Source organism: Silene latifolia, chromosome 4 (assembly GCF_048544455.1).
Source record: "Silene latifolia isolate original U9 population chromosome 4, ASM4854445v1, whole genome shotgun sequence".
NCBI lineage: Eukaryota > Viridiplantae > Streptophyta > Magnoliopsida > Caryophyllales > Caryophyllaceae > Silene > Silene latifolia.
This window is the reverse complement of record NC_133529.1, coordinates 36,647,945-36,673,980: the sequence shown is the minus strand read 5'-3', so window position 1 is coordinate 36,673,980 and position 26,036 is coordinate 36,647,945. Positions and strand designations below refer to the sequence as shown.

Sequence of the window (26,036 nt, the reverse complement as noted above, 5' to 3'; positions counted from 1 at the left end):
CCTTCGCGCAAAATGTTCATGTCTGCCGAAACGAGGGTAGCTACCAAATTCACCAAATAGCCTGATTTCTTCTTCTCGAGATCTTCATGCTGAAAAGGAAGACCCTCGTATAAGAGCATCGCCATCATGGTGAATAACCCGACTTTGGTTGAGAGTTGGTGACATCCCGCCGAAAGGTATTAACACATAATTAGGAATTTCCCGTGCCCTCGTGTTCTTCTTTTCCTTATCCCGTGATTCTAAATAATCACTCACAATTGCACATCATTACCCTATAAAAACTGATTGAACAAAAAAGATTGCATTCGGAAGAAAGCGATTCAAAATAACTTACAATTAAACGCTGCTTTGCCAAATTTCTTCAAGTCGATGCCTTTGCAAAGTCGATTTGTGATTGATACAAACACATGCAAAATGGTCGTCAATGCGAACGGGACAAATAGCAAGTCTGTTCTCAAGTTGACTCATTGCCGACAATGAAGGTATCCCGGATCGATAATCGTCATAGTTCTTTGTACGATTGTGTGCCTGGTTGCTCAAACGTCCCGAGCATACAAAATCCTTGAAAAGGCAATAGTGAACATGATTCTTGTGTTTACATTGTCACCCAAAATTACACTATTGTCCCTTAAAAATACACTTCACACGGTTAGAATGACACTTTTGTGGATTAAAAGAACTAAAGTGAAACATTCACATTAAAACGCTGTAACTAAGAGAAGTGACATTATAAGTAACAAAGGTGTAATACAAGTGGACATAAATATTATGCAATGATAAATGGAATTACCATGTGACGTATACCAAAGAATGACATCCTCATTTGGTCGCCATATTCCTCCTTCTCCAAATGGTTCATCAAAATCGACCAAAGACTCGATCACATTTAACGACATAAGGTTTTCGGGCATCAAGGACATAATGTCTTTTCTCCGAAGCGTTGCGTGACGGGTGTTCAGGTTTCACTTTTCCGTATTAAAGAGGTCGTTAATTAAAGTAAAATAAATGTCAAAAATAATCTGAGTATATCTAATATCCTTGAATAAAGAAGGCGTTAATTAAGCCGGCGATGGACCGTTCCTCATAAGTGTGGTCATCTAGCAAGCAATAGTCGGCAACATGCTTCCTCCTGTTTTTAATATCCTTGATTAACGCTTGATTGCCCCGGAGCATCTTCGACACCACATTTGTGTTGAGGCCACCTCTACCACAGTCGAGAGAGCAGCCCAACCCGTCTCCCTTTCCACGGGGATGGCTCTTGTTAGATAGCTCTTGACCAGATGGAATGCGCATGGCAACCGGCGTCACCTCCAACACGGGCTTCTCAAATTCGATTCGCGAGCACGTTTTGTGGACTCCGGCCCTCTGTCACCATCTCTGTTTTCCTCTTAGCACATTCAACTTTCTTGTCAACGGATGTCCAGCAATCGTTTTGAAAAAACCAACCCTCGTCGGGATATCTTCTCTGAAATCGTGTTAATGTCACGAGGACGAGTGTTGCGAATCTCAAGACGGTACAAACTCATAGCATCCTCTTTCCCGAGGTCACATTGAAAAGGGCCTCCGCGGTAGAACATCATATGTAGCATCATGAAAACACCACGGTCATTTACGGAATACCCTTGACCTTGCCAAATGAACTCAATGTTGACAATCTTGAACCCGCTGACCTTTGCCCCCTTAGACAGCCCTTTAGACACCAAATACTTCCCCATTATATTTGCCTGGACACAAAAAAACGTCATTGAGTTAACGTAGTACGACCCACTAAAATTCGTTGACTTTTAAGATATCAAAGAAAAGAAAAGTGTGATTGTAGCATAAAGTGTTATTTTAACTAACATAAGTGTAATTGTAGCGAGAGGAAAGTGTAATTTTAGCGACAAAACAATTGTAGCATAAAGTGTTATTTTAGCAACAAAAGTGTGATTCAACCAAAGGGTCAAAAGTGGGATTTGTAGCAGAATAAAGTGTTATTTTAGCTTACAAAAGTGTAACTCTAACAAAATACGGTGTTATTTTAACGTTGTAATTTTAGCAAACAAAAGTGTAATTTTAGGTTAATTCTAAGAAGATAAAGTGTTATTTTAACATACTACATTGTAATTTTAGCAAAGAAAAGTGTGATTGCTGCAGCATAAAGTGTTATCAACAAAAGTGTAATTCTAACAAAAGGGTAATGAAAAGTGGGATTTCTCCAACAAAAAATGGGTAAACTGTAACTTTAACAAAGAAGGAGTAATTGTAGATATCGGCCACTTACGGAAATACGCGCTATCCCTCCGTAAGGGAGCGTTTCTATTGGGTCATCGTACTTGCGGTTGTCGAGGTAGTCAATCAATCAATCTGGTGAGAAAGTTGATGCACACGCACCGTAGTGATCATCGTCGCCGCCGATAATACGGGGAGAAAGATCTGCACCGTGTGTTGCTAAGATCAGAACAATTAAAACTTAAAAACCATGAGACAAGATTACATGTTTTGTTACCTACCATGTCCGTATCAAGAATGGTGCACGACACATTTCAGCCCATGAATCCCAAAAAACCACCAAAAATGTCTTCGTCTTTGTTCAACACTTTCCCAAGCTTTTGAGCGTCCCAAATCATAATTGCAGGGGACTGTAATTTGAAAAGTGTTAAATGCGTGAACAGATAATTAAAAGAACTATTTTATACAAATAAAGTGAACCTTTAACCAAAAAAAGTGTTTGGAATTAACTCAGAAGGGAGATGTTAAAAGTATAATTTAAACAATCAAAAGTGTAATTCTAACGGCAAACAGTATCATTTTAACGGACAAATGTGCAATTTTAACATATCCCCCCAACTTTTTAACTTTAAAAAGTATAATTCTAACGGACAAATGTGTAATTTTAACACACAAAGGTAACATTTAACTTACAGTGTGACTTAGTCCAAAGAAAGAACGGGATATGTCCGAAGGTTTCATGATATGGTTGAGTAGCAAGCACCAACCATCAATAACACCTCATGATTTGCGCCCAGGGTTCAAAGTTGCAATATCTTCCCGGGTAATGAAATAAAACTCCTTTGGACCAATTGTTCCCTACAAAGAAAAAATGAAATTAGCCAACAAATATATATATAATTAGCAATGTTAAGAGGCTCTTGTAAAGAATAATACACTTACAACTCGTTAAATACGTCCTCGATTGAACGCATAGTCAATCACGTATTTCACTCCCAACATTGGCACTAGGAGCTCCATCAATGCTAGGTTTTTCGTCGCAAAGCACAAATCAGGATTAGGTGCCCCACAATCAAGAGAACACCCAAGGTTCTCAATGACGTGATCCATGCATGGTAAGGGCTCACTCGAGTGAAGTAAAAAAGGATGGTAGCTCAGATCACTGTGAGGGACGTACGGACCGGGATAGGGATGTCAACGTTCTCTGCCTGCGGAACTACGTCGGTGATGCCTCTCTTCTCTCGATCCCTTCCGAAGACTTCCCAAAGAACATCCTCAATCTATATCCGTAATAAAAATAGTGTTATTTCATCATCGATAAGTAAAGTGTAACTATAAAGTAAGTATAATTCAAGAGACAAAATTATAATTCAAACAAAAATGAGTGTTATTTTATCACAAATAAGTGTAATTTTAACTACAAATAGTCTAATTCTAGAAGACAAAAGTGTAATTGTAAGCTACAAAAGTATTATTTTAACTTACAAAAGTGTAGTTTAGTAGAGAAAATTGTAATTCTAACTGAATAAAGTGTGATTTTAACTAACAAATTGTCTAATTGCAATGAGAGAAAAGTGTCATTCTAATCCAAAAAAGTATAATCAAATAACAAAAGTGTAACTTTAAAATAGAAAAATGTAATTCTAGCTAAATAACTTCATCCACGGCATTACCTCCGTGATCCTTGATCTGACCCCATCCACTACCTTCTCTACCACCTTTGTAGAGAACTTATATCCAAATTTGGCTCATCATTATCCCAACCCTCCTCATTTACAATCGAGATATTGGGTGCTCCTCGATGGTTGAAAGAATATTTGTCCATTCTACGTCCATAAATTCCTTTGCCTGCAACGCATATACAAATTCAGTGTTTTCATTTTTAACACCCGCTCGTCAGTGGTTTCGCCTCGGCCGTTTCCTGCCCCATCTTGATAATGTTGTTATAATATCTCGAAGAACATCAACGAGAGGCGGCGGGGAACTTCGTGTTCGGACTTCCGCCAAAGCATTATCCGCCTTCTCGGTCTCCCCAGCATCGGGCCCTCTAAATTCCAAAGATTTAGAGTCCACTTGTCTTCGTGTGGTGTTGCGAAACCACAATTGAACTAACATTGGAGACCAGGTTCAAATTACCCTTCCCAATCTTGTCATCATCCTTTTCCGCCTCGGCATTCAGAGCTTCACTCACATACACAACCGCTCCCGTAGCGTCGGAGGCCCCATTCACCAATTCTCTTACCTCTCCAATTCCATGGTCTTCTTTTTCATTTTCAATAATCTCCGCAGACGAAATCAGCAGTTGAGTAACGGGTGGAAGAGCGTCAGAGGGCCCATCGTCCTCAATTTTGTTGTCCGCTATCTCATTATCCCCGGCCACATGCACGTCCGATCCATCATCTTTTCTTCGGCCTCAATTTTTTTGTCAGCTATCTCATTATCCCCGGGCACATGCACGTCCATGTCCCTTAATTTTTCGCATAGAACTTCTTCAATCATCAAGGTCTTCTTTTGAATATATACCTTCGAGAATTTCCCGGTCAAATTTGGGTGGTTCTTTAACAGCCACTTGCACCTGCTTTCCATCTGCCTTCCTCCTTCTGTATATAACGGAAATCTCACGAGTACTACACACATCCACGTTGGTGTCCTTACAAATATCTCGTCGTGAGCTCCAGTTCACCGGAGCCGTAATATTGCACGGCCTCCATTATTCTGTTGTGTAGACACATCCAAAGCTTTCTCACTAGCTGCGTCATCCGAAACAATTGACACGGCCACCGGGCCTTCACGGTCTCTACCAAGATCTACAATCTCTTTCATTATCGGATACATCATCCTCCATATCATCACCGTCCTCCTCATCGCCAACATTATCAACATCCTCGTCATCTCCCTCGTCCTCATCACCATTGTCCTCCTCTTCATCATCGTCACCAACATGCTTTTTAATCATTCTGAACCTGGACTTTGTTGCGAGCAGTGCTGATTTCATTTAACGATTTATTTGTTCGGCTATCTCCTTTATTTCCACAATATAATCCTTCATCCTTTGGCTTTGAAAGAATGATTGCGTGCATTGTGTAGCGACAAGGATGGTTCATCCCTCCTGTTAACCTTTTGAGCGTCATGGTCGATCTCAATACCATGAATAGAAGATTTAGCATTCCTTTGCATCTTCAAGTAAAGCTCATGCACATCCTACATTAAAATACGAATAATTGGACAATTGTTCATCAAAGTGTTCATTCAAAAGTATAATTTTAACCTTAACAACTGTAATTCTAAGGTGAAAAAGTATAATTCCAACGGACGAAAGTGTAATTGTAAGCTACAACGATTATTAACCTTACAAAGTATTATTTTAACGGGCAAAAGTGTAATTGTAACACACAAAAGTATAATTTTAATCGTACAAAGTGTAATTTAAACCGACAACCTTGTGTAATTTTAATCGACAACCTTGTATAATTTTAACTTTAAAAAGTATTTTTTTAACGGACAAAAGTGTAATTGTAACATACAAAAGTATAATATTAATTTTAAAAAGTATTATTTTAACGGACAAAAGTGTAATTGTAACATACAAAAGTATAATATTAATTTTAAAAAGTATTATTTTAACGGACAAAAGTGTAATTGTAACATACTACAAAGATAATTTTAACTTTAAAAAGTATAATTTTTAGTGACAACCTTGTAATTTAAGCAATTACTGATTAATATCGCAATTACAATTGTAGTGTAATTGTAGTGAAAGAAAAAGCATCTTTAAAACATTAAAATAGCACTTACATCTACTAACTTTCAACTCCTCGTCATCATCAACACCAAGGAGTTCAATCTCGATGAACTTCTTCCCCGTCCAAGTTGAAGTCACTTGTAATGTCGTATCCCTTACCACATTTCCAATTCTCAACACTTGGCCATCATCACACCCCAATGCTTAATGCTTCTTTTGAAGGCACCGAGGATACTTGACCTCGGACCAAGTTAGCCACCCAAACGGCTCTTGTCAAGCTCACCATGTAGTCCAATTTAATGAGGGGCGGGGTGTGGCGACAACTCCCACCACGGAAATCGAAACGTTGAAAGTACGTAATCATTAAGAAGGGGATACACCCCGAAATCTGTTATTTTCACCGGATCTCCGCCGACCTTCACCAAATTTTCCAAAGACATAAGTACACCAATCGTACTGCGTAATCGAGTCCACATCTTCAACAGCTCTCAAAAGCTTGAAGTCAACCCCACTGTATGATGTTGGAGTTAGGAATGATGACATTGCGAAAGAACAAACCTGCACGGGCCTCCTTTTTTGTATTATTTTTTTAAAATATCTTGGAAGACAATTCCTAAATTAATGCCTTCATTAACCCCTTTTATGTTGTACGCTTTTCGCCATTTATCTTTCAATTGCTTGTTCTCCGAGAATCCTTTTGGCGGCCCGTAGGTACTAGATCAAGAGTTTTAGGACCAAGTGGTAACATAAAACATTCATACACGTCATGCTTGGTGACCATGAACTCCTTATCCCTCCCCGAAAGATATACGATCCATCACCGAATGCTTTCGAAAATCTTTAACATAACCCATCGGATATGTTTTGAACTTAAGCTCCGAATACCACCGAAACCAATCCTCCGTACCGCATCTCGTTGTGCATCATTGAGCTTTTCAACGAGCTCAACCACCACCTTGATGCACCACCTTTGCTATTTTCTTCGTGTCCCATTTTGGTTTGGTTGGTTTGGCAACAACAAGCTCATTACTCACCTTACAGCACCTTCGCTTTTTGGACTTGCCGATTTACCCTCATTTCCACGACGACATCATTAACATTACTCATAATTAATTGTTACGTACAAAAAAAATAAGACAAAACGAAAATTTATAATTGTAGCAAAGATAAAGTGTAGTTATAAAAAGTGTAATTCTAATAAAATAAATGGTTATTTTAACAGGGGAAAAAGAAAATTGTGATTGTAGCGACAAAGTGTTATTTTAATAAACAAAAGTGTAATTGTAGCAGAGGAAAGTGTAATTCTAACAAAATACAGTGTTATTTTAACAGGCAACAGTGACTAACAGAAAAGAGTGTGATTTTAGCTGAGAAAAGTGTAATTCTAACAAGATAAAGTGTTATTTTAACAGACTAAATTGTAATTTTAGCAAAGAAAAGTGTGATTATAGCAGCCACAAGTGTAATTCTAATAAAATAAATGGTTATTTTAACAGGCAACAAAAAACTATCAGCAAAACAAAAGTGTGATTGTAGCAGCACAAAGTGTTATTTTAATAAACAAAAGTGTAATTGTAGCAGAGGAAAGTGTAATTCTAACAACATAAAGTGTTATTTTAACAGGCAACAGTGACATTTTAACAGAAAAAAGTGTGATTTTAGCTGACAAAAGTCTAATTGTAGCAGCATAAAGTGTTATTTTAGCAACAAAAGTGTGATTCTAACAAAAGGGTCAAAAGTGGGATTTGTACCAGAATAAAGTGTTATTTTAACTTACAAAAGTGAAATTCTAACCAAATACAGTGTTATTTTAACAGGCAATAGTGACATTTTGACAGAAAAAAGTGTGATTTTAGCTGAGAAAAGTGTAATTCTAATAACATAAAGTGTAATTTTAACTACAAACATAGTAATTTTAGCAAAGAAAAGTGTGATTGCAGCAGCTAAAGTGTTGTTTTAGCATCAAAAGTGTAATTCTAACAAAAGGGTAATCAAATGTGGGATTTCTCCCACATAAAATGGATAAACTGAAATTTTAACAAAGAAAGAGTAATTGTAAGCAACAAAACTAGTAATCAAATAACTGGCTAATCAAAATGAAGAAACCAAAAACAAGATCAAATAGAACAAGACATCAACAATGGTGACAAAGTACGTGATCAAATCTGATCCAATAGCATAACAATGTCCAATAAATTAAAAAAAACGTCTAAATAAATGAAGAGAACAATTAATAAAACTCTAAAAACCCGAAAAAAAATCATACAACTATAAAAACCCCAAAAAAATTACCTTCTGAAGTGATTGAAAGGACGACAATGGCGGTTTGCAAGTGAGCAAAGAAAATGGAGAAAAAACGATAATAAGGTAGCAAAAAGCGATAAATTTGGGGGATTTTTAGAGCGGTTTAATCTTGAAATGAATGTGGTTTAATTTGGGGCAAATGTTTTGGGGCAAAATTAATTTTGAATAATTGAGAGATGGAAAGTGGGGGGAAGTTTTTAGGACGTGTGTGTGTGTGATGTTTTGATTGACAACCTGCTGCATGCATGCTAATAACCACCCTATAAGTGGTAGGAGGAGAGAGGTAATTAGTTTAGCCATTAGAATAATATTATTAGTTGCTTTTTACTTTTAATCTAAGCCATTCAATAACATGATCTAAGGGTAGACAATGGAACTCATGGACTCAAATGTAAGAGGTGGACTTAGATGATCTTATTACTATATATATATATATATATATATATATATATATACATACCAAAGTTAAGGCTCTATTTGACAATGTATTTCAGATACCTGATTTGGTCAAAGTAGCTTATTTGACCAAAATTGTAGGTACCTTATTTTTTTTTGTAAGTGTTTGACAAGTAGCTTATTTAACCAATTAAGTTACCTGAAATGAAATGCTATCTATAGTAGTATTTGAAATTTCAGGTATCTGTTTTGATTTGATTTTCCTTCTTTACCCCTTAAATCTATACTATTAAATAATTATCATATCCTTTTATGTAATTTCACCAAAATCAGTTACCTTTTCAGGTAGTTTGCCAAACACTTTTTTAATATAATCATTTACCTTATTAACTCCTAATTTTCAGCTTCCTTATCAGTTACCTTTTCAGATTTTAGGTAGCTTTTCAGTTTTCAGCTACCGTTTAATTAGTTTTACCAAACAGAACTTAACACTTATAATTATTACTTCCCATTAATACAATTCCATTTTATTTAGCTTTCTTCTTCATTCAATTACACATAAGAATTCTCTCAATATTGCAAGCTTGATAATTGTTCAACAATGGCGTTCACTATGATCTTCATCTTTTCATGGTATCAGAGCTGCAAGGAGTGATCCGTCGCAATTTCTGCATATCTTTGTGTTGTTTTTCTAATTTTTGATCTTCAAACATTTCGAAGATTTGTTGATTTCGTTATATTCCACTGTTTTGCCTTCAATTTTCTTCATAATTCATATTTTTCTGAAGTTTCTGTTTCTCAAATTCAAAAAAAAAAAACTATTAAAAATCCCATGATTTCAATGTTCTTTGCAATTTCTTGTGATTCTTGTGACGATATCTTGTTCGTCTGTTCTTCGCACAATTTTTCTTTCAAATCTCAGAAAATTCATCACAACTTGTTCAATCAAGTCGAGTTATGGCTCCTCATGAGAATTCTAATTCAAATGTGATCCTCTATTATTAGTACTGGTGTTACTAGAATGAAAGTTCATCTTTATCTTTCTTGTCGTGATACATCAATAATTATGCTTGTTGCTACGCAATTCAGTGGCAAGCACTACCTCAAATGGTCAAGGAGTGTGAAAATGGCGTTGATTGCTAAAAATAAGCTTGGTTTTATCATTGGCGAATATCCTAAACCAGCTGAAGATGCGGCTATATATCAGGATTGGTTAACTGTTGACTATAATGTCATGTCCTGGATTTTACATTCCTTAATTCCAAATTTTTTTGAAAGTTTGTTGTATGTCACCTCTTCCAAGCAACCGTGGGATGAGATTAAGGAGCGTTACAGTCAGGCTAATGCTCCATTTCTCTATCAACTGAGGAAAGATGTGATTCAGACAATTCAAGCAAAAGATCAATCTGTAACTCAGTATTTTGGCAAATTTAAGACAGTTTGGGAAGATTTACAAAGTCTTGATGAATTGCCTCAGTGTGAATGTGGTGCAATGAGCAAATATTCTTGCAGTTTTCTCAAAAAGATACTTGAGAGAGACAACATAAGTTAATTGATTTTCTCATGGGGTTAGATAAGAAGTGTGAAACTGTGAGGAGTCAGATTCTTGCATCTGATCCTCTACCTACGGTTAATCAAGCTTTTTTTAGGATTCAGCAGATGGAAACACATCTCAGTACCCATACTGATCACAAAGGAAAGGGTTGATACGGCTGTCACAACCTATCAAATAAAAATCAACTAGTCTCTAATTAATATAGCTAGGGGAGTCGGGATCGTATTCACATGGAGGTTTTTAGCGTTCTACTTGTTAAATTAAGCCTGTCTAAATAACCAAATGGGGTTTGTTTGATTTTTGTTCTAAACTAAAGCAATAAAATAAAAGGTTTAAAGAGAGTAGGGGGGGGGGGGGGGTAAAAAAAAAAAATCATGACAACATTTATACATTAAAATGAGGCAGAAATTACCGCTTTCTTCCTCTATTAGTTTTAATTTCGCTTCCTGCCGACGCCTTTGTTCGGAAAAGAGTTATTATTAATCACAAATATCAGAACAATCATACAGCTTTGGCATCCTATATTCCTTTACAAACCATACAGTAGTTACATGTAGCACAACTCTTAATTAGATTCTACTGTTAGATACCAAGAAACAACATAGAAGCCGAGTTTCTTTATGTCTTCTATTAGCTAATTTGTAATTTAATGAAAGGCAAACCAACCTTTATGCTTGAGAATTTATTATCCTTATGTTTTTAAGGCATACCTCTAATCGAATCCGATCCAAACAATAATAAAAATGGTGTACATAATAAAAGAAGCGACCATGGATCATTAAACACAACAAGTTGAACTATAGCAGATATCTTCCTTGAGCGTAATGACTGTGGATAAGAAAGTCAAGTAACTTGCTGCACTTAAAAAAGTAATCAGGACAATACTCTCGTGCTCTCAGATCAATCATCAGAAGACTGCATTGCACGGGGTAGATGACAAGTTCTCTACAGATTTCAATGTTTGGAAAACAGCCAATACACTTTTTGTAATGTAGAATATTGTTGATTGATTAAAGAGCATCAAAAGGAGCGACAGTAATGTACTTAGACACCAAGGGATGAAACCCATATATAGAATAGAAGAGCGAGGCTATCAGGGATTTATTGAGAAAAATGAGATAATTAACCAAATAATCAATCTACACTAACCCAAGCCAAAAATTACACAAATTGATAAATAAATTTACAAACTAATAAGAACAAATTTGGGATCTAGGTTTTGGGGAACAAATTAATCAAACAAATAAGAACAAATTAATTGAATTTGGGGAACAAATTAATCGAATTAATCAAACTAATAACTAATAAGAACAAATTAATCGAATTAATCAAAACAAGCAACAACAAATTAATCGAATTAATAAGTTTATAAGAACACATACCGACTACTACCGCGAGTGATGAAGTGAGCCGTGAGGCAGACAGTGACGCCGTGACGGCCAGAGGAAAGATAAGCCAAGGAGAAGGCCGGCGGCAGGTGGTGGTGTCGTGGTGGTATTGTGGTGATTATTGTCTTATTGTTTGTGTTTGTGTTTATCGATGTTTGTTTTGTTTGGTTGTGTTTATCGCAGTCTCTCTCTCTTTTTTCCAGTTTTTTTTTCCCCTTCCCCTCACGTGAGGGCACATGTGTAACACCCCCATTTATTCAGGAGCCTTTAGCTAGACATTCCCAAATAAATAGGACTGTTACCATCTCGGTTTCCCGAGGTAGTGAATAACAAAGTACAACAATACCAAAGTACTTTAAATTAAAACTTAGCGATTTCATGTTTATTACAATTAACCAACTAAAACTTAATATAAAATATTTACAACTCGCAACGGAAATAATTAAAGTGATATAATTGTTCTATGTGATCTAGACTTCAACTACGGTCCAAGTCAAGCTCTCATCCCAATGCTCCCGAGTAAGCTAATCTTTAGTATCTGTCAAATCTGCTCCCCATTATGGTTCACCGCAGGTGTTCACGAATACACGGTCAACCACGAGGTTGAGTAGGAATAAACTAAACAACAATAACAATAATAATCCAACCAAGATAAACGTCCTTCAAATTCTAATCACTTCATCCGTACAACTTACTTACATTACTGGCAGTAGCACAACTCCCTTAACACCGTGCTATGCTCAACTCAACTGGCAGTGGTATTTTCATACCATGCTCAATCGCGTAGTACCCTCCGTACTATGCATGCAATCGCGTAGTAATCACTTACTATGCACAACTATCACTAGCAGTAGTAATTACTTACTATGCACATCTGGCAGTAACGATTACCCGCTATGCACAACTGGCAGTAACACCCTCCGTGTTATGCTCAACTGAATAATCAACTCTCCATATCAAATATAACCAACAACAAAACTCAATAACAATCCCGTCTTCATCTCAACCATCATTTAACATACTCCAGTACTCTACTTCCAATAATGAATCACAATATTAACTTTAACCTCATGATCGTCACATTTAAACATTCATTCACTTAACAATAAAACTCGAGTTGAGTAGGAAATTCCTACCTGATAAGTAAATCCAATAGAGCAATCCAAGCAATTAAGTTAATTATAATCTTCAACAATCCGTCACCTAACATGTGCACTAATTATAATTAACCAACTACCAATCTATAAAATAATTAAACTATTTATAATTCAATTAAACCATTTATTCAACTTAATTATTCATTAACTATAATAATTATATTATTACGCAAATATTGGTTATTAAAAACCCGTCTCAATACTACCTAATTACTAATTATATTATCATTACGCGATTAAATTAAATAAAAGCCCGTCTTATAAACCCGCATAGCACTCCCATAAACAACCCACTTAAAAACCCGTGTCAAAGCATTGGTCAAATCCCGACAGAAAAGCTAAAGTGAAACACGAAGCATCAATATAAACTTGTCCTAAACAATTTACCAAAACTTAAATCCCCATGAACACACTCAACAACACCCATTCAACCCGTGTCCTACCCCCAAACCCGACAGCTACCACCTCTGCTACTTGCCCCACCGTGAGATCCCACTGCCGACAACCCAGCCAAGATCCCAACCACCTGCAAAGTCTGCAACAACCACCAGCAACCCATGCCCTAGCAGTCCACGATACCAACCCAACAAACACCCTACGCCTATTCCTCATTCCCAACCCGAATGTGTGCTGCCCAAAACCCGACTCAACAACCCATGTCACTGCCACCCCAACTCGAGACAGCTACCACCGTAGTCACCTCTGTCCCATGGTGGCACCAACAACAAGACCAAACCACCACAAACACCCTAACAAATGACGATACCGAAAAACAGAGCACACACGACATCCTACTAGCTACAACCACCACACACACCCCCTGCAGGCCACCACCGTGGTCTCCCGTGACCCACGGTGGTCCACCGACAAAGAACCATGTCCCCCGGTCACGGTCTAGCAGGTCACGATGGGTCTCATAACATGGTTTAAGATAAATACTCACAACCTACGAAAATCCGGCAACCACTACACAAACCACCACCTCCGACAACCTTAAAGCCACCACTAGGACCGACTCACCACCATGAACCCAACCCTAACCAATCCCAGGTCAGACACGACAGAATATGGGTTCATAACTATGTAAAACGTGTAAACCACATGTAATAACCACCCATTAACAACCCCGTCAAACACCCCTTTCCCGCCGGTCTAAGGTGGTCAATGGTAAATCTGGTCAAACCCGGTCCTCCACGGTCACGATGACGGTCTTAGTTTATCATACGGTGGTCTAGATTACAAGTTATAATATCACAAAGTATATACATAAGACAGTCTGAGAATATTACCTTGAGACGATAAAAGACGATAAATTCCTTGCAATTTCCCTTTCTTATTCTCCCTCTCTCTCTCTCTCTCTTTTATGTGATATTATGTCTTTTGTGAAAAATAAGCTTTCTTATTAGGTCATGCCATCTATTTATAGTGATAAGGTAGGTCTTATAGCGGTATTAGGAAACTATGACTTATTATACTACTATTATTATTATTATTATTATTATTATTATTATTATTATTATTATTATTATTATTATTATTATTATTATTATTATTATTATTATTATTATTATTATTATTATTATTATTATTATTATTATTATTATTATTATTATTATTATTATTATTATTATTATTATTATTATTATTATTATTATTAAAATACAATTATTACTATTATTACTAAAATTCCCGAGTCAAAGTCCTTTATCATGTGTAAGTCAACCCTTCGGTCAATATTACCCGACTCATCTATTATTTTATTATTAATTATCGTCTTATTTGCATTTATTATTATAAATTCCATTAATTAGTTATTTAATTACATAAATTATTCTCATAAATTATTATTAAATTACGGGGTATTACAGTCTTTCCCCCTTTAAATGAACTTCATCCCGAAGTTCGCCCATACATACTATAACAACATCTTTAAACATCCACATAACCGAGCACAATCCATCTTATTACCAATTTACGATTATCAACCACATCAATCTTATCACAAGGTATATAAATAATAACTCAAAACATTTGTAGTAGTATTACATTTCTTCCCCCTAAAAAAATAAACTTCGTCCTCGAAGTTTGGGATATCAACAATGGAAATACTTAAACCACTTACTATAACACCACAAGAACACGCAATACACCTTGAACATAACATCGATTAGTGGGTAAATAGATAACAACAATCTGTGAATTATTTTGGTAAAAAACCCACACTGTATAGTATATTCGAACTAACATTATTTAAATTTACTACTTGCGCGTTTACTTCTTACTAACGACATCGTATCTTAAACTTGGATGTAATATATAAATAGGCTTAGGGCAACACATTCCGCATATCACTAGACATGTTATTCTACTTTACAAAATTCATAACATCAAAATATCAATGTTTAAAAGATAAGAAACAAAACTTACATTTTTTCAAGGCTATGAAAACATGTGACAACTTCTAAAAATCATTAACAATTAATAACATAATCACCTCTTGAGGACATATACTTTTTAGAAAATAAAGAGAGTTAGTAAACCACGAGAAAAAGAATCAAGTCAAAACTCATAACGCCAATTTATAATGCATTTTACAAATTATTTGGTCGAAACAGAAATTTCACAGCAACTTGTAAGAAACTTAGGTTAATTTGTAAAAATCACTATTAATTGCCAAAAATTTCAATTGTGACGTGGCTCATTAATTTGGAAACTTAGATGAGTCTATTAAACAGTGGAGTTAGAATTATAACAAATCATTAAGTAGTTTTTAAATGGAAAATTTTACAATAACATGGCGCGAAAACATCACTGTACAGGAATATTCTGACAACTGTCCACTAAAATATTTATTTCTCCTAAATCGTATATCATTTGAACATGAGACCAGTGGAATATGAAAGCTAACTCACAAGGCTATCACACATAAAAATATTATACAAGGATCTTAAACAAGCAGTAAATGACAGCCAAAACAATTAAGGGTAAAATTTTGCGAAATCAACCAAAATCACATTATTCACAATCCCACGCAATTTCCTTAACACTTCACATGTTATTCAATACACCTCCCACACACATGCCAACATATTTTCTTATACCCACATGCTTATATAAATGCTTAAAATCATATCACATCCCCTTTCCCTAGAAGCAAAGTTACGTCCCCGTAACCACAGTCATCAATGAAACAACATTTAAACAAGGCAACAAGAACTTTCAAGACAAAACAAACCATATTCAATTTAAATTACCCACAATCTCAAGTATTCTCTCAGGGTTCCCGGTTCAAAACTGAGAGGGCCATGGTACGAATTAAGGGGTCCTTCTTAACCGCACTAAGAGGGGCTCCTAACAGTTTCTACCCGGGGTTCATTTTATTTAGACACATCCTAAGTTCATTATTATTCATTAGTTAGGCCTGATGATCATTTTTGCTCTGATACCACTTTGTAACACCCCCATTTATTCAGGAGCCTTTAGCTAGACATTCCCAAATAAATAGGACTGTTACCATCTCGGTTTCCCGAGGTAGTAAATAACAAAGTACAACAATACCAAAGTACTTTAAATTAAAACTTAGCGATTTCATGTTTATTACAATTAACCAACTAAAACTTAATATAAAATATTTACAACTCGCAACGGAAATAATTAAAGTGATATAATTGTTCTATGTGATCTAGACTTCAACTACGGTCCAAGTCAAGCTCTCATCCCAATGCTCCCGAGTCAGCTAATCTTTAGTACCTGTCAAATCTGCTCCCCATTATGGTTCACCGCAGGTGTTCACGAATACACGGTCAACCACGAGGTTGAGTAGGAATAAACTAAACAACAATAACAATAATAATCCAACCAAGATAAACGTCCTTCAAATTCTCATCACTTCATCCGTACAACTTACTTACATTACTGGCAGTAGCACAACTCCCTTAACACCGTGCTATGCTCAACTCAACTGGCAGTGGTATTTTCATACCATGCTCAACTGGCAGTAGTACCCTCCGTACTATGCACAACTGGCAGTAGTAATCACTTACTATGCACAACTATCACTGGCAGTAACGATTACCCGCTATGCACAACTGGCAGTAACACCCTCCGTGTTATGCTCAACTGAATAATCAACTCTCCATATCAAATATAACCAACATCAAAACTCAATAACAATCCCGTCTTCATCTCAACCATCATTTAACATACTCCAGTACTCTACTTCCAATAATGAATCAAAATATTAACTTTAACCTCATGATCGTCACATTTAAACATTCATTCACTTAACAATAAAACTCGAGTTGAGTAGGAAATTCCTACCTGATAAGTAAATCCAATAGAGCAATCCAAGCAATTAAGTTAATTATAATCTTCAACAATCCGTCACCCAACATGTGCAATAATTATAATTAACCAACTACCAATCTATAAAATAATTAAACTATTTATAATTCAATTAAACCATTTATTCAACTTAATTATTCATTAACTATAATAATTATATTATTACGCAAATATTGGTTATTAAAAACCCGTCTCAATACTACCTAATTACTAATTATATTATCATTACACGATTCAATTAAATAAAAGCCCGTCTTATAAACCCGCATAGCACTCCCATAAACAACCCACTTAAAAACCCGTGTCAAAGCATTGGTCAAATCCCGACAGAAAAGCTAAAGTGAAACACGAAGCATCAATATAAACTCGTCCTAAACAATTTACCAAAACTTAAATCCCCATGAACACACTCAACAACACCCATTCAACCCGTGTCCTACCCCCAAACCCGACAGCTACCACCTCTGCTACTTGCCCCACCGTGAGACCCCACTGCCGACAACCAAGCCAAGATCCCAACCACCTGCAAAGTCTACCACAACCACCAGCAACCCATGCCCTAGCAGTCCACAATACCAACCCAACAAACACCCTACGCCTATTCCTCATTCCCAACCCGAATGTGTGCTGCCCAAAACCCGACTCAACAACCCATGTCACTGCCACCCCAACTCGAGATAGCTACCACCGTAGTCACCTCTGTCCCATGGTGGCACCAGCAGCGCACCAAACCACCACAAACACCCTAACAGCGACGATACCGAAAACAGAGCACACACGACATCCTACTAGCTACAACCACCACACACACCCCCAGAGGCCACCACCGTGGTCTCCTGTGACCCACGGTGCTCCACCGACAGCAACCATGTCCCCTGGTCACGGTCTAGCAGGTCACGATGGGTCTCATAACATGGTTTAAGATAAATACTCACAACCTACGAAAATCCGGCAACCACTACACAAACCACCACCTCCGACAACCTTAAAGCCACCACTAGGACCGACTCACCACCATGAACCCAACCCTAACAAATCCCAGGTCAGACACGACAGAATATGGGTTCATAACTATGTAAAACGTGTAAAACACATGTAATAACCACCCATTAACAACCCCGTCAAACACCCCTTTTCCGCCGGTCTAAGGTGGTCAATGGTAAATCTGGTCACACCCTGGTCCTCCACGGTCACGATGACGGTCTTAGTTTATCATACGGTGGTCTAGATTACAAGTTATAATATCACAAAGTATATACATAAGACGGTCTGAGACTATTAACTTGAGACGATAAAAGACGATAAATTCCTTGCTATTTCCCTTACTTATTCTCCCTCTCTCTCTCTCTCTCTCTCTCTCTCTCTCTCTCTCTCTCTTTTATGTGATATTATGTCTTTTGTGAAAAATAAGCTTTCTTATTAGGCCATGCCATCTATTTATAGTGATAAGGTAGGTCTTATAGCGGTATTAGGAAACTATGACTTATTATACTATTATTATTATTATTATTATTATTATTATTATTATTATTATTATTATTATTATTATTATTATTATTATTATTATTATTATTATTATTATTATTATTATTATTATTATTATTATTATTATTATTATTATTATTATTATTATTATTATTATTATTATTATTATTATTATTATTATTATTATTATTATTATTATTATTATTAAAATACAATTATTACTATTATTACTAAAATTCCCTTTATCATGTGTAAGTCAACTCTTCGGTCAATATTACCTGACTCATCTATTATTTTATTATTAATTATCGTCTTATTTGCATTTATTATTATAAATTCCATTAATTAGTTATTTAATTACATAAATTATTCTCATAAATTATTATTAAATTAAGGGGTATTACAACGTGCCCTCACTTTCCCCCCAGATCCGCCCCTGGGTTCACCATGGATTATTATGGGTCATAGGTCGGGTCATAGGCCAGTCTCAATTACCGGTCTATAGGGCAGTGAAAAGGTCCTATCGGTCCGCTATTCGCACTAGAATGCTTCTAGCGGGCTCTCGCAACTTACTAAGGCACTCTAATGTGTGTGATAGGTCTAACCCTTTCCAGGCTCTCGATCTTAGGTCGGGGTTTACCGATTCAATCTAATTAATTATGCGCATTAATTAACCAAATTGCAGTTAAATGTCACAATTAACAACATAGACCAAATATATCGACCAATCTAATTACCCAATTAAGACCGTCTCAAACCATGGCTGCCCTAAATCCTAACAAAAAGGTATTTAGCTACTCATTTCAATAATAACGATAACAATTGATGTAGATGTGAAATAATGAGAATTCATAATCAAATAAATTGAAAGATAAATGAACATAAACTAAAATTAATAAGAATGAGAAGAGAATAAAAAGATGAATAAAAGAAAGGATTGAATTAAATTACCAAGTATGAATCCAAGTACGAGAAAGAAGAGAAATAAATCTAGATCTAAAAGTTTGAGAGAATTTCTACGTAGTAATGTTTTCGGTCGTCTTGCTTACAATTCAAGTGTCAAAAGTGTAAACCTGATTAAAAGTTTACAAGAGCTTTTATAGTTAAAGTCCGAAAAGGAAATAAAAAAAAGAGTTAAAACGTTTAAAACAATCTTAGTCTATCAAAAAGACAGTTGAGGTTGACCGACTGAAACATAGGTCGACCGACATAAATCATGAAGTCGACCGACATAGCTGAGTATGTAGGACGACCAAAACTGCTTCAAGTCCCAAACAATTGTTCCTGTGTCGATCAAAAGAAGTGAAGGAAAGAGTTGGTCGAACGACTGCATGAGCAAGGTAGGACGACATGGCTACTATGTCGACCGACATGAATATAAAGTAGTTCGACCAACAATCGTCGCACAATTTCTACAGCGGGCACTGAATTTTAAATGGCCCTCATTTATTTGTTACTTGGACAAATCAGGCGTTTTTTGTGGCGTTGGAAAGCTAAGAGGATAAATTTCACCTCCAGTTGGAATCACTTGATTATCAGTTGTATAACTCGAGTTATGGCTCTTTAAAGTAGGCACTAGTAATGTGAAGCTCTTATTTTGCTCGGTAAGCTTCCTTACTTCACTACGGACTCCAAGAGAATGATTTCCAAGCTCCATTTACATCAAGACTAGGAACGGGAGCTCATCTCACCTTTGTTGATAGGATTTGGCTTATATTTGCACATTTGGGCGAATAGCCTGTCAAGTTCATAACATGTACCCAAAGTAGCAAACGCGGGGAATATAGCAATGAAATAGCATATAAGAAGCACAAAAATGTGCGCCAAAAAAGATGAATAATCGCATATAAAAGGCATCAATCAAACCTCCCCAAACCAAACTCTTGCTTGTCCCCAAGCAAGTAATAGACCCAACACAGAAAAGGGAACTAATGGAGCAGCATATAATTCAGAGTTAGCTATACAAAAGACTCGTCAAACTAAATTAATGCAAAAGTAACACCTATGCTAAAGAATAAATCCCATAGCTAAAGCAAAAAAATTCAAATGCAAACGAATTAAACTAATGACCAAAGACTACCAAACCGTCGACCTTTCAAGACCATATATGTCGGACTCTCATGGGTCACTCATCTCTCATTATAAGCAGAAGGTGAGTACAATTTTGTAAGAGAGAGGGAAAATAGTCACTCACTTAACTACGACCTACAAAGACATGCATGCAATATAATATGATAGATATCTCTAGCTACCATACACATACACTCCAACCAAACAAGGTCCATAACACATGCCGAGGACTTACATATGAATGTGAGGTGAGGTAAATGGGTAAGAAGGGGCAAAATAATTTGGATATGTGGAGGTAGAAGCCAAGCTAGCACCGAACACAACCAAAAGTAAAGATATTCCACTTCTAATCCAACATCTAAAATTTAGAACAGTGCCAAAGACGTTATAACTCACTCACAACCACAACAATACTCCTCAAACAATAAATAGAATGAACATAAGAGTAATATAAATTTCCATTTTTTCATCTTTTCATTTTTTTTTTTTCTTTTTTTTTTTCATATTTTTCCATTTTTCTTTTTCTTTCACCTTCCTTCCAACATCCCTCACAAAAGCAATAAAGTTGACCGCAACAAGGTTCCAAACTTACCAACAAGACTAGCTTGACAAGGGTAGGCCATATAAGAATGTTGTTGAACAAATAGGTCAAAACAAGGCAAATTTGGCTAATGTGAGGCTAATAGGTTAAACATAAAGGAAGGGTCGCCTCTCCACATGTGTCACTGCCACAAACCCGAGTGTATGCAGGCAATAAGAGACAAATTTCATGCTTATTCAAATTAATGTTACATGCTGTATAGGGAAACTACTCACATCCTAAATAAAACCGGTCATGAATGTCACGATTTATTAAACTCTAAACCTTAGAATTTGTAAGTAGTTTGACAACATATAGGTCGAGTCTATTCGTTTGGTAGAATTTATCAAAAAATCGTAGACTATGCAAATGAATTTATCAAAATAGGGTGTCCAACAGTGCAAGGTTTGAATGAGTTAGCAATGGTATAAAAGCAATGTCATCATTGTTATATGACCACTCCGACTCAACCAAAGACTCTACCTAAATGCAAACATATTTTGTATTTTTATAAATTTTTGAAATTTTTTTGGTTTTTTTTAAATGCTATGTAGAAATGCAAGAAATATGTATATGGATGCAACACAGACATAAGTATACCCTCCTCAAACCAAATCACAGAATGCCCTCATTTTGTTTAGCAAACAACAACAGCATCAAAATATAGGGGAACGGGATATACGAACAAAATGAATGCAAATAAATATAAATGAGGGAAAGAGAACTCACAATTATTGCAGAATGGACCTCCCCAAACCAGCATGAAACATAGGGAGGTCGTGGCCAGCTGCCACTAATTAACACACGTAAGATCCGAATTATAAGCATCAAACAACATCACGCATATAAGGACCTGCGTGAAACTCAAATAAAAATTAAGTCTCTTCCCAAAATTATATTCATTAAAACCACATTAACATGCTAATTAAAAACTGAAATAAAGCACACTTGTACAAAACTTTTACAATCCGGGTTGCCTCCCGGTCAGCGCTGGTTTATATGGTCCCGCTCGACCTCTGTCACCTCATTTAACAAAACAACTAAACAATCCACAACATGGCTGTTGACTAAATGAAGTATTCTCAGTAGTCTTTGTCTTGGCCATAGGCCACCAGTTTACCTTTTCTGCAGAAATAGAAGGGCATACCATCGCGTAGGCTAACTCACTACACTTAGCCCTCGGGTGCTCCTGCGTTGCACGCGACACAGAATATCTTTGCATTCCGCTATAATCAACATCTCCAACTGTAAAATTTGGATCCAATACACCAAGCCCACCTCCTGAATCGTCATAGGAGCTCAACCTGTCATGTCCTGCAGAAAGAGAAACAATAGAATGGTCCTCCATCTCGCTCCCAATATGGGGCGGAGGTGTCAAAACAATAGCAAAACATGACTCAACCACGGGAATATCTGCTACCCTATCAGAATCTAAAGGGGAAACAACATGGCAAGGTTCAACCTGCATAGGTGCCCTACGGACACTGGATTGGGTGTATGTCAGTTTCTCACCCCCACTTTAAATGTCAGAGTCCTCGTTCCTACGTCAATAATTGTACTAGCAGTGTGCAAAAATGGTCTCCCTAAAATAATAGGGGTATGGGTATCCTCAAGAATGTCCAACACAATAAAATCAACGAGTATAAAGAACTTCCCATCCCGCACAGGAACATCTTCCAGGATCCCCAAAGGACATGACAAGGAACGGTCTGCCATCTGGACAGTCATATTAGTGCATTTAAACTCAGTCAAACCTATCTTTTTAGCTAAAGACAAAGGTAAGACACTGACACTGGCACCCAAATCACATAAAGCATTATCTATAGTATGGGTGCCTATGGAACAGGGGATAGAAAAAACTACCTAGGTCAGCTAACTTAGGTGGAGATTTTTTTTTGTAGGAGTGCACTACACTCCCCAGTAAAAGTAATAGTCTCCACTTCATCAAAACTTCTCTTACGAGTCAAAATTTCTTTCATAAATTTAGCATAAGAAGGTACCTAAGTAATGAGTTCTGTGAATGGAAAGGATACTCGGAGATTCTTGACTAGATTGATGAACTTCCCAAATTGTTGCTCAAGCTTGGTATTCAGCTGTCGGGCTGGAAATGGGAGCTTGATCACAATTGGTGGCTCAGCAGCTTTCTTCTCTTTATCAGCATTTGACTTCTTAACAGTACTAGATGTCGAATCATCAGCAATAGGCAATGGATTAACAATCTTGTCATTAACATTCGATTCTTCAATAACCAAGTCATCATTATCTCTAGGCATCTCATGTCCGTCATAAGGAAAACCACTCCTTAGGTTGATAACATTAACCGTTTCATGTGGTTTATCTGGCTGAGAAGGCAAGGCACCTGGTTGCCTTTGAGAGTTTTGGCTAGATAATTTAGCAACCTTAATATCTAGAATCTTGTTGTGAGGCAATAATTGAGTAATTAGAGCCTTCTGCTTCTGTGAAGCCGTCATTTGTTGTTATAACATGACTTTAATGTCCGACATATCACTGTCTAAAGCTTGAGGAGGAGGTTGCATCTGTTGAAACTGTTGTTGAGGCGGCCTATTAAAGTTCCCTTGTGGTTGATTACCACGATTTTGAAGGATGATATAGGCATCGGTCGGCGGCGGGGTAGGATGAAACACATTCTGATTCCTCTCAGTGAAGAAATTAGATTATGGAGTACCTTGCTTGAAAGACTGATAGGAATGAACTTGTTCTATAGTACTCATACATCCAGCTGCAACATGACCATTAGTACCACATCTCTCACAAGAGACCTCTTGTTGAACCATAGCATGGACTGTCTGCGACTGACCTAAGGACTGGGCTGTCCTCATCTTGGTAATTTGGGCAGTTAGGGCCTCTAACTGAGCTACAACCGCACTATCTGAACCACCCCTTGTTGTACTACCTCTAGGATTACCATACTCAGCAGTGTGAGTAGCCATCTCTTCTATTAACTTCTAAGCATTGGCATCAGTAGTATTATTTTGGAATCTTCCATTGGCAGCTGAATCAAGTAAGGCTCTATGATCGTCACACAACCCGTTGTAAAATTGGTTGCAAAGGAACCAGATCTGGAAACCATGATGTGGAACAGATTGAACTAGTTTTTTGAAACGAACCCACGCTTCATTAAGGTCTTCAGTAGGACCTTGTTTAAGACTCGTAATCTGGCTTCTAAGGGCATTAGTCTTTTGCGGTGGGAAGTACCCATTGTAGAATGCAAGAGCTAGTGTATTCCAGTCAGTAATACCATGTGCTTCCATGTCCAAGTCACGCAACCACTCTGCAACACTATCTCACAGAGAGAAAGGAAAAATGACCTGTTTTACTTGGTCCTGGGTTACCCAGCAGTCAAAGGGATAGAGAAGCAGTATGTAACGAACTTTTCCATAAGTTTAGCAGGGTCTTCACTAGCTTCACCTCCAAACATGTTTTGCTCCACCAAGTTAATATAGGACGGGCGAATCTCGAAGGTGCCATTATCGGTGGTGGGTAGCTTGAATCCCTTAGGAATGGATGTAAGGGTGGGCTCAGAATGACTAGCTAATGTAGCTGTAATACTACAGTTTTCCTAAGTCTATACTCGGCCGAATATGGCTTACTCGGCAGAGTAGGAGTGTCGTGTGTTCCTGGAAAGTTTACTGCCCAGGAATACTCGGCCGAGTATGGGAATACTCGACCGAGTAGAGGATACTCAGCCGAGTATACTCTATACTCGACCGCGTATCCGGTCTGACGGGTGTTATTTCCGCGATTTGATTTAGAAAGGATTAGAGTTATATAATCGTGGTTTAACAGTTTCTAATCATATTCAAAAAAACCTAAACACTTCAACGTAACTCTAATCCTCTCCATATCTCTCTCAAGTGCGTGGATTGTTAGTAAATCTTCTTCTTCATTCTTTATATCGTTGGTGTCGGTAAGTCCTTGATTTCATTAGTTCCATTGATTAGACTTTTAGGGTTTGTCCTAAATTATGAATTGGAGGAAAAAGGGGTTTTACATATGGTAATTGGAGTTTATGTGATTGTTTTTAGGTGAAGAATTCGTAGAGGAGCCGTTCTAGATTGCTTTGCTTGTATCTCGTTGCAGTTGTGCGAAGGTAGGGTTTCCCTACTCGGTTTACTGTTTAATCATTATAAGTATATGTTTGTATTGTTGTACGATTGTTTATCTGCTGATCGTTGTTGGTGTGTTGGAGTTGATGTTGGTGATGTGATGGTTGTTGATGATGTTCACGAGGCGCATCCTCGGCTGAGTGGAGTCATTTGCGTGAGTGGCTTCACGCCCTAGTTTTGCCCTCTGTGGAACCCGCCACAGGAGGGGATGTGCACATTAATGGACAGGGTTATCGCTCGTTGATGAGCGGGGATTTGGTGGGGATTGGCTGCGGTCCCCCACTGGCGGTGTGGATTATGTGTTGCGATGGGTAATCTGGCAGGGCTACGCACTTCAGTGTGTAGTCAGTTACTATGTGAGATCGGGAGTTGGAGGTGTGATGATCAACATTTTGCTTTTGGTACTTGTCTTATTTTGTTTTGTTTTGTTTTTTTTTTTTCGGTAAAATGTAAGTATATTACCGAAAAAATCGTAGCCATACATCAAGTAGTCCAGTGGTCAACGACCCAACCCGGAACTACTTAATCCAAACACTAAGCAGACCAACTCAGCCCAAAAAAAAACAAAAAGGAACCCACTAACTCAGACTATCTTTGGACAACAATCACCAGGAGGTCATCTTCACTTTCCTCATTTTACCACCACCTCTCAAAAAACGATCGTCTTCCTCAATCAA

The 26,036-nt window shown here is 37.1% G+C and overlaps 1 protein-coding gene across 1 annotated transcript; it reads left to right on the top strand.

Annotated features, from left to right (window-relative positions):
* The first annotated feature begins 9,779 nt into the window (after window positions 1–9,779).
* Window positions 9,780–10,205, top strand: LOC141651386 (uncharacterized). Its single transcript, XM_074459101.1, has one exon. It carries the CDS (start codon window positions 9,780–9,782, stop codon window positions 10,203–10,205), a length of 426 nt encoding a protein of 141 aa, XP_074315202.1.
* Window positions 10,206–26,036: the final 15,831 nt, after the last annotated feature.

Excerpts from the sequence above, each read along its gene's own strand:
- LOC141651386 (XM_074459101.1), top strand. The coding sequence starts at position 9,780 with ATGGCGTTGATTGCTAAAAATAAGCTTGGTTTTATCATTGGCGAATAT.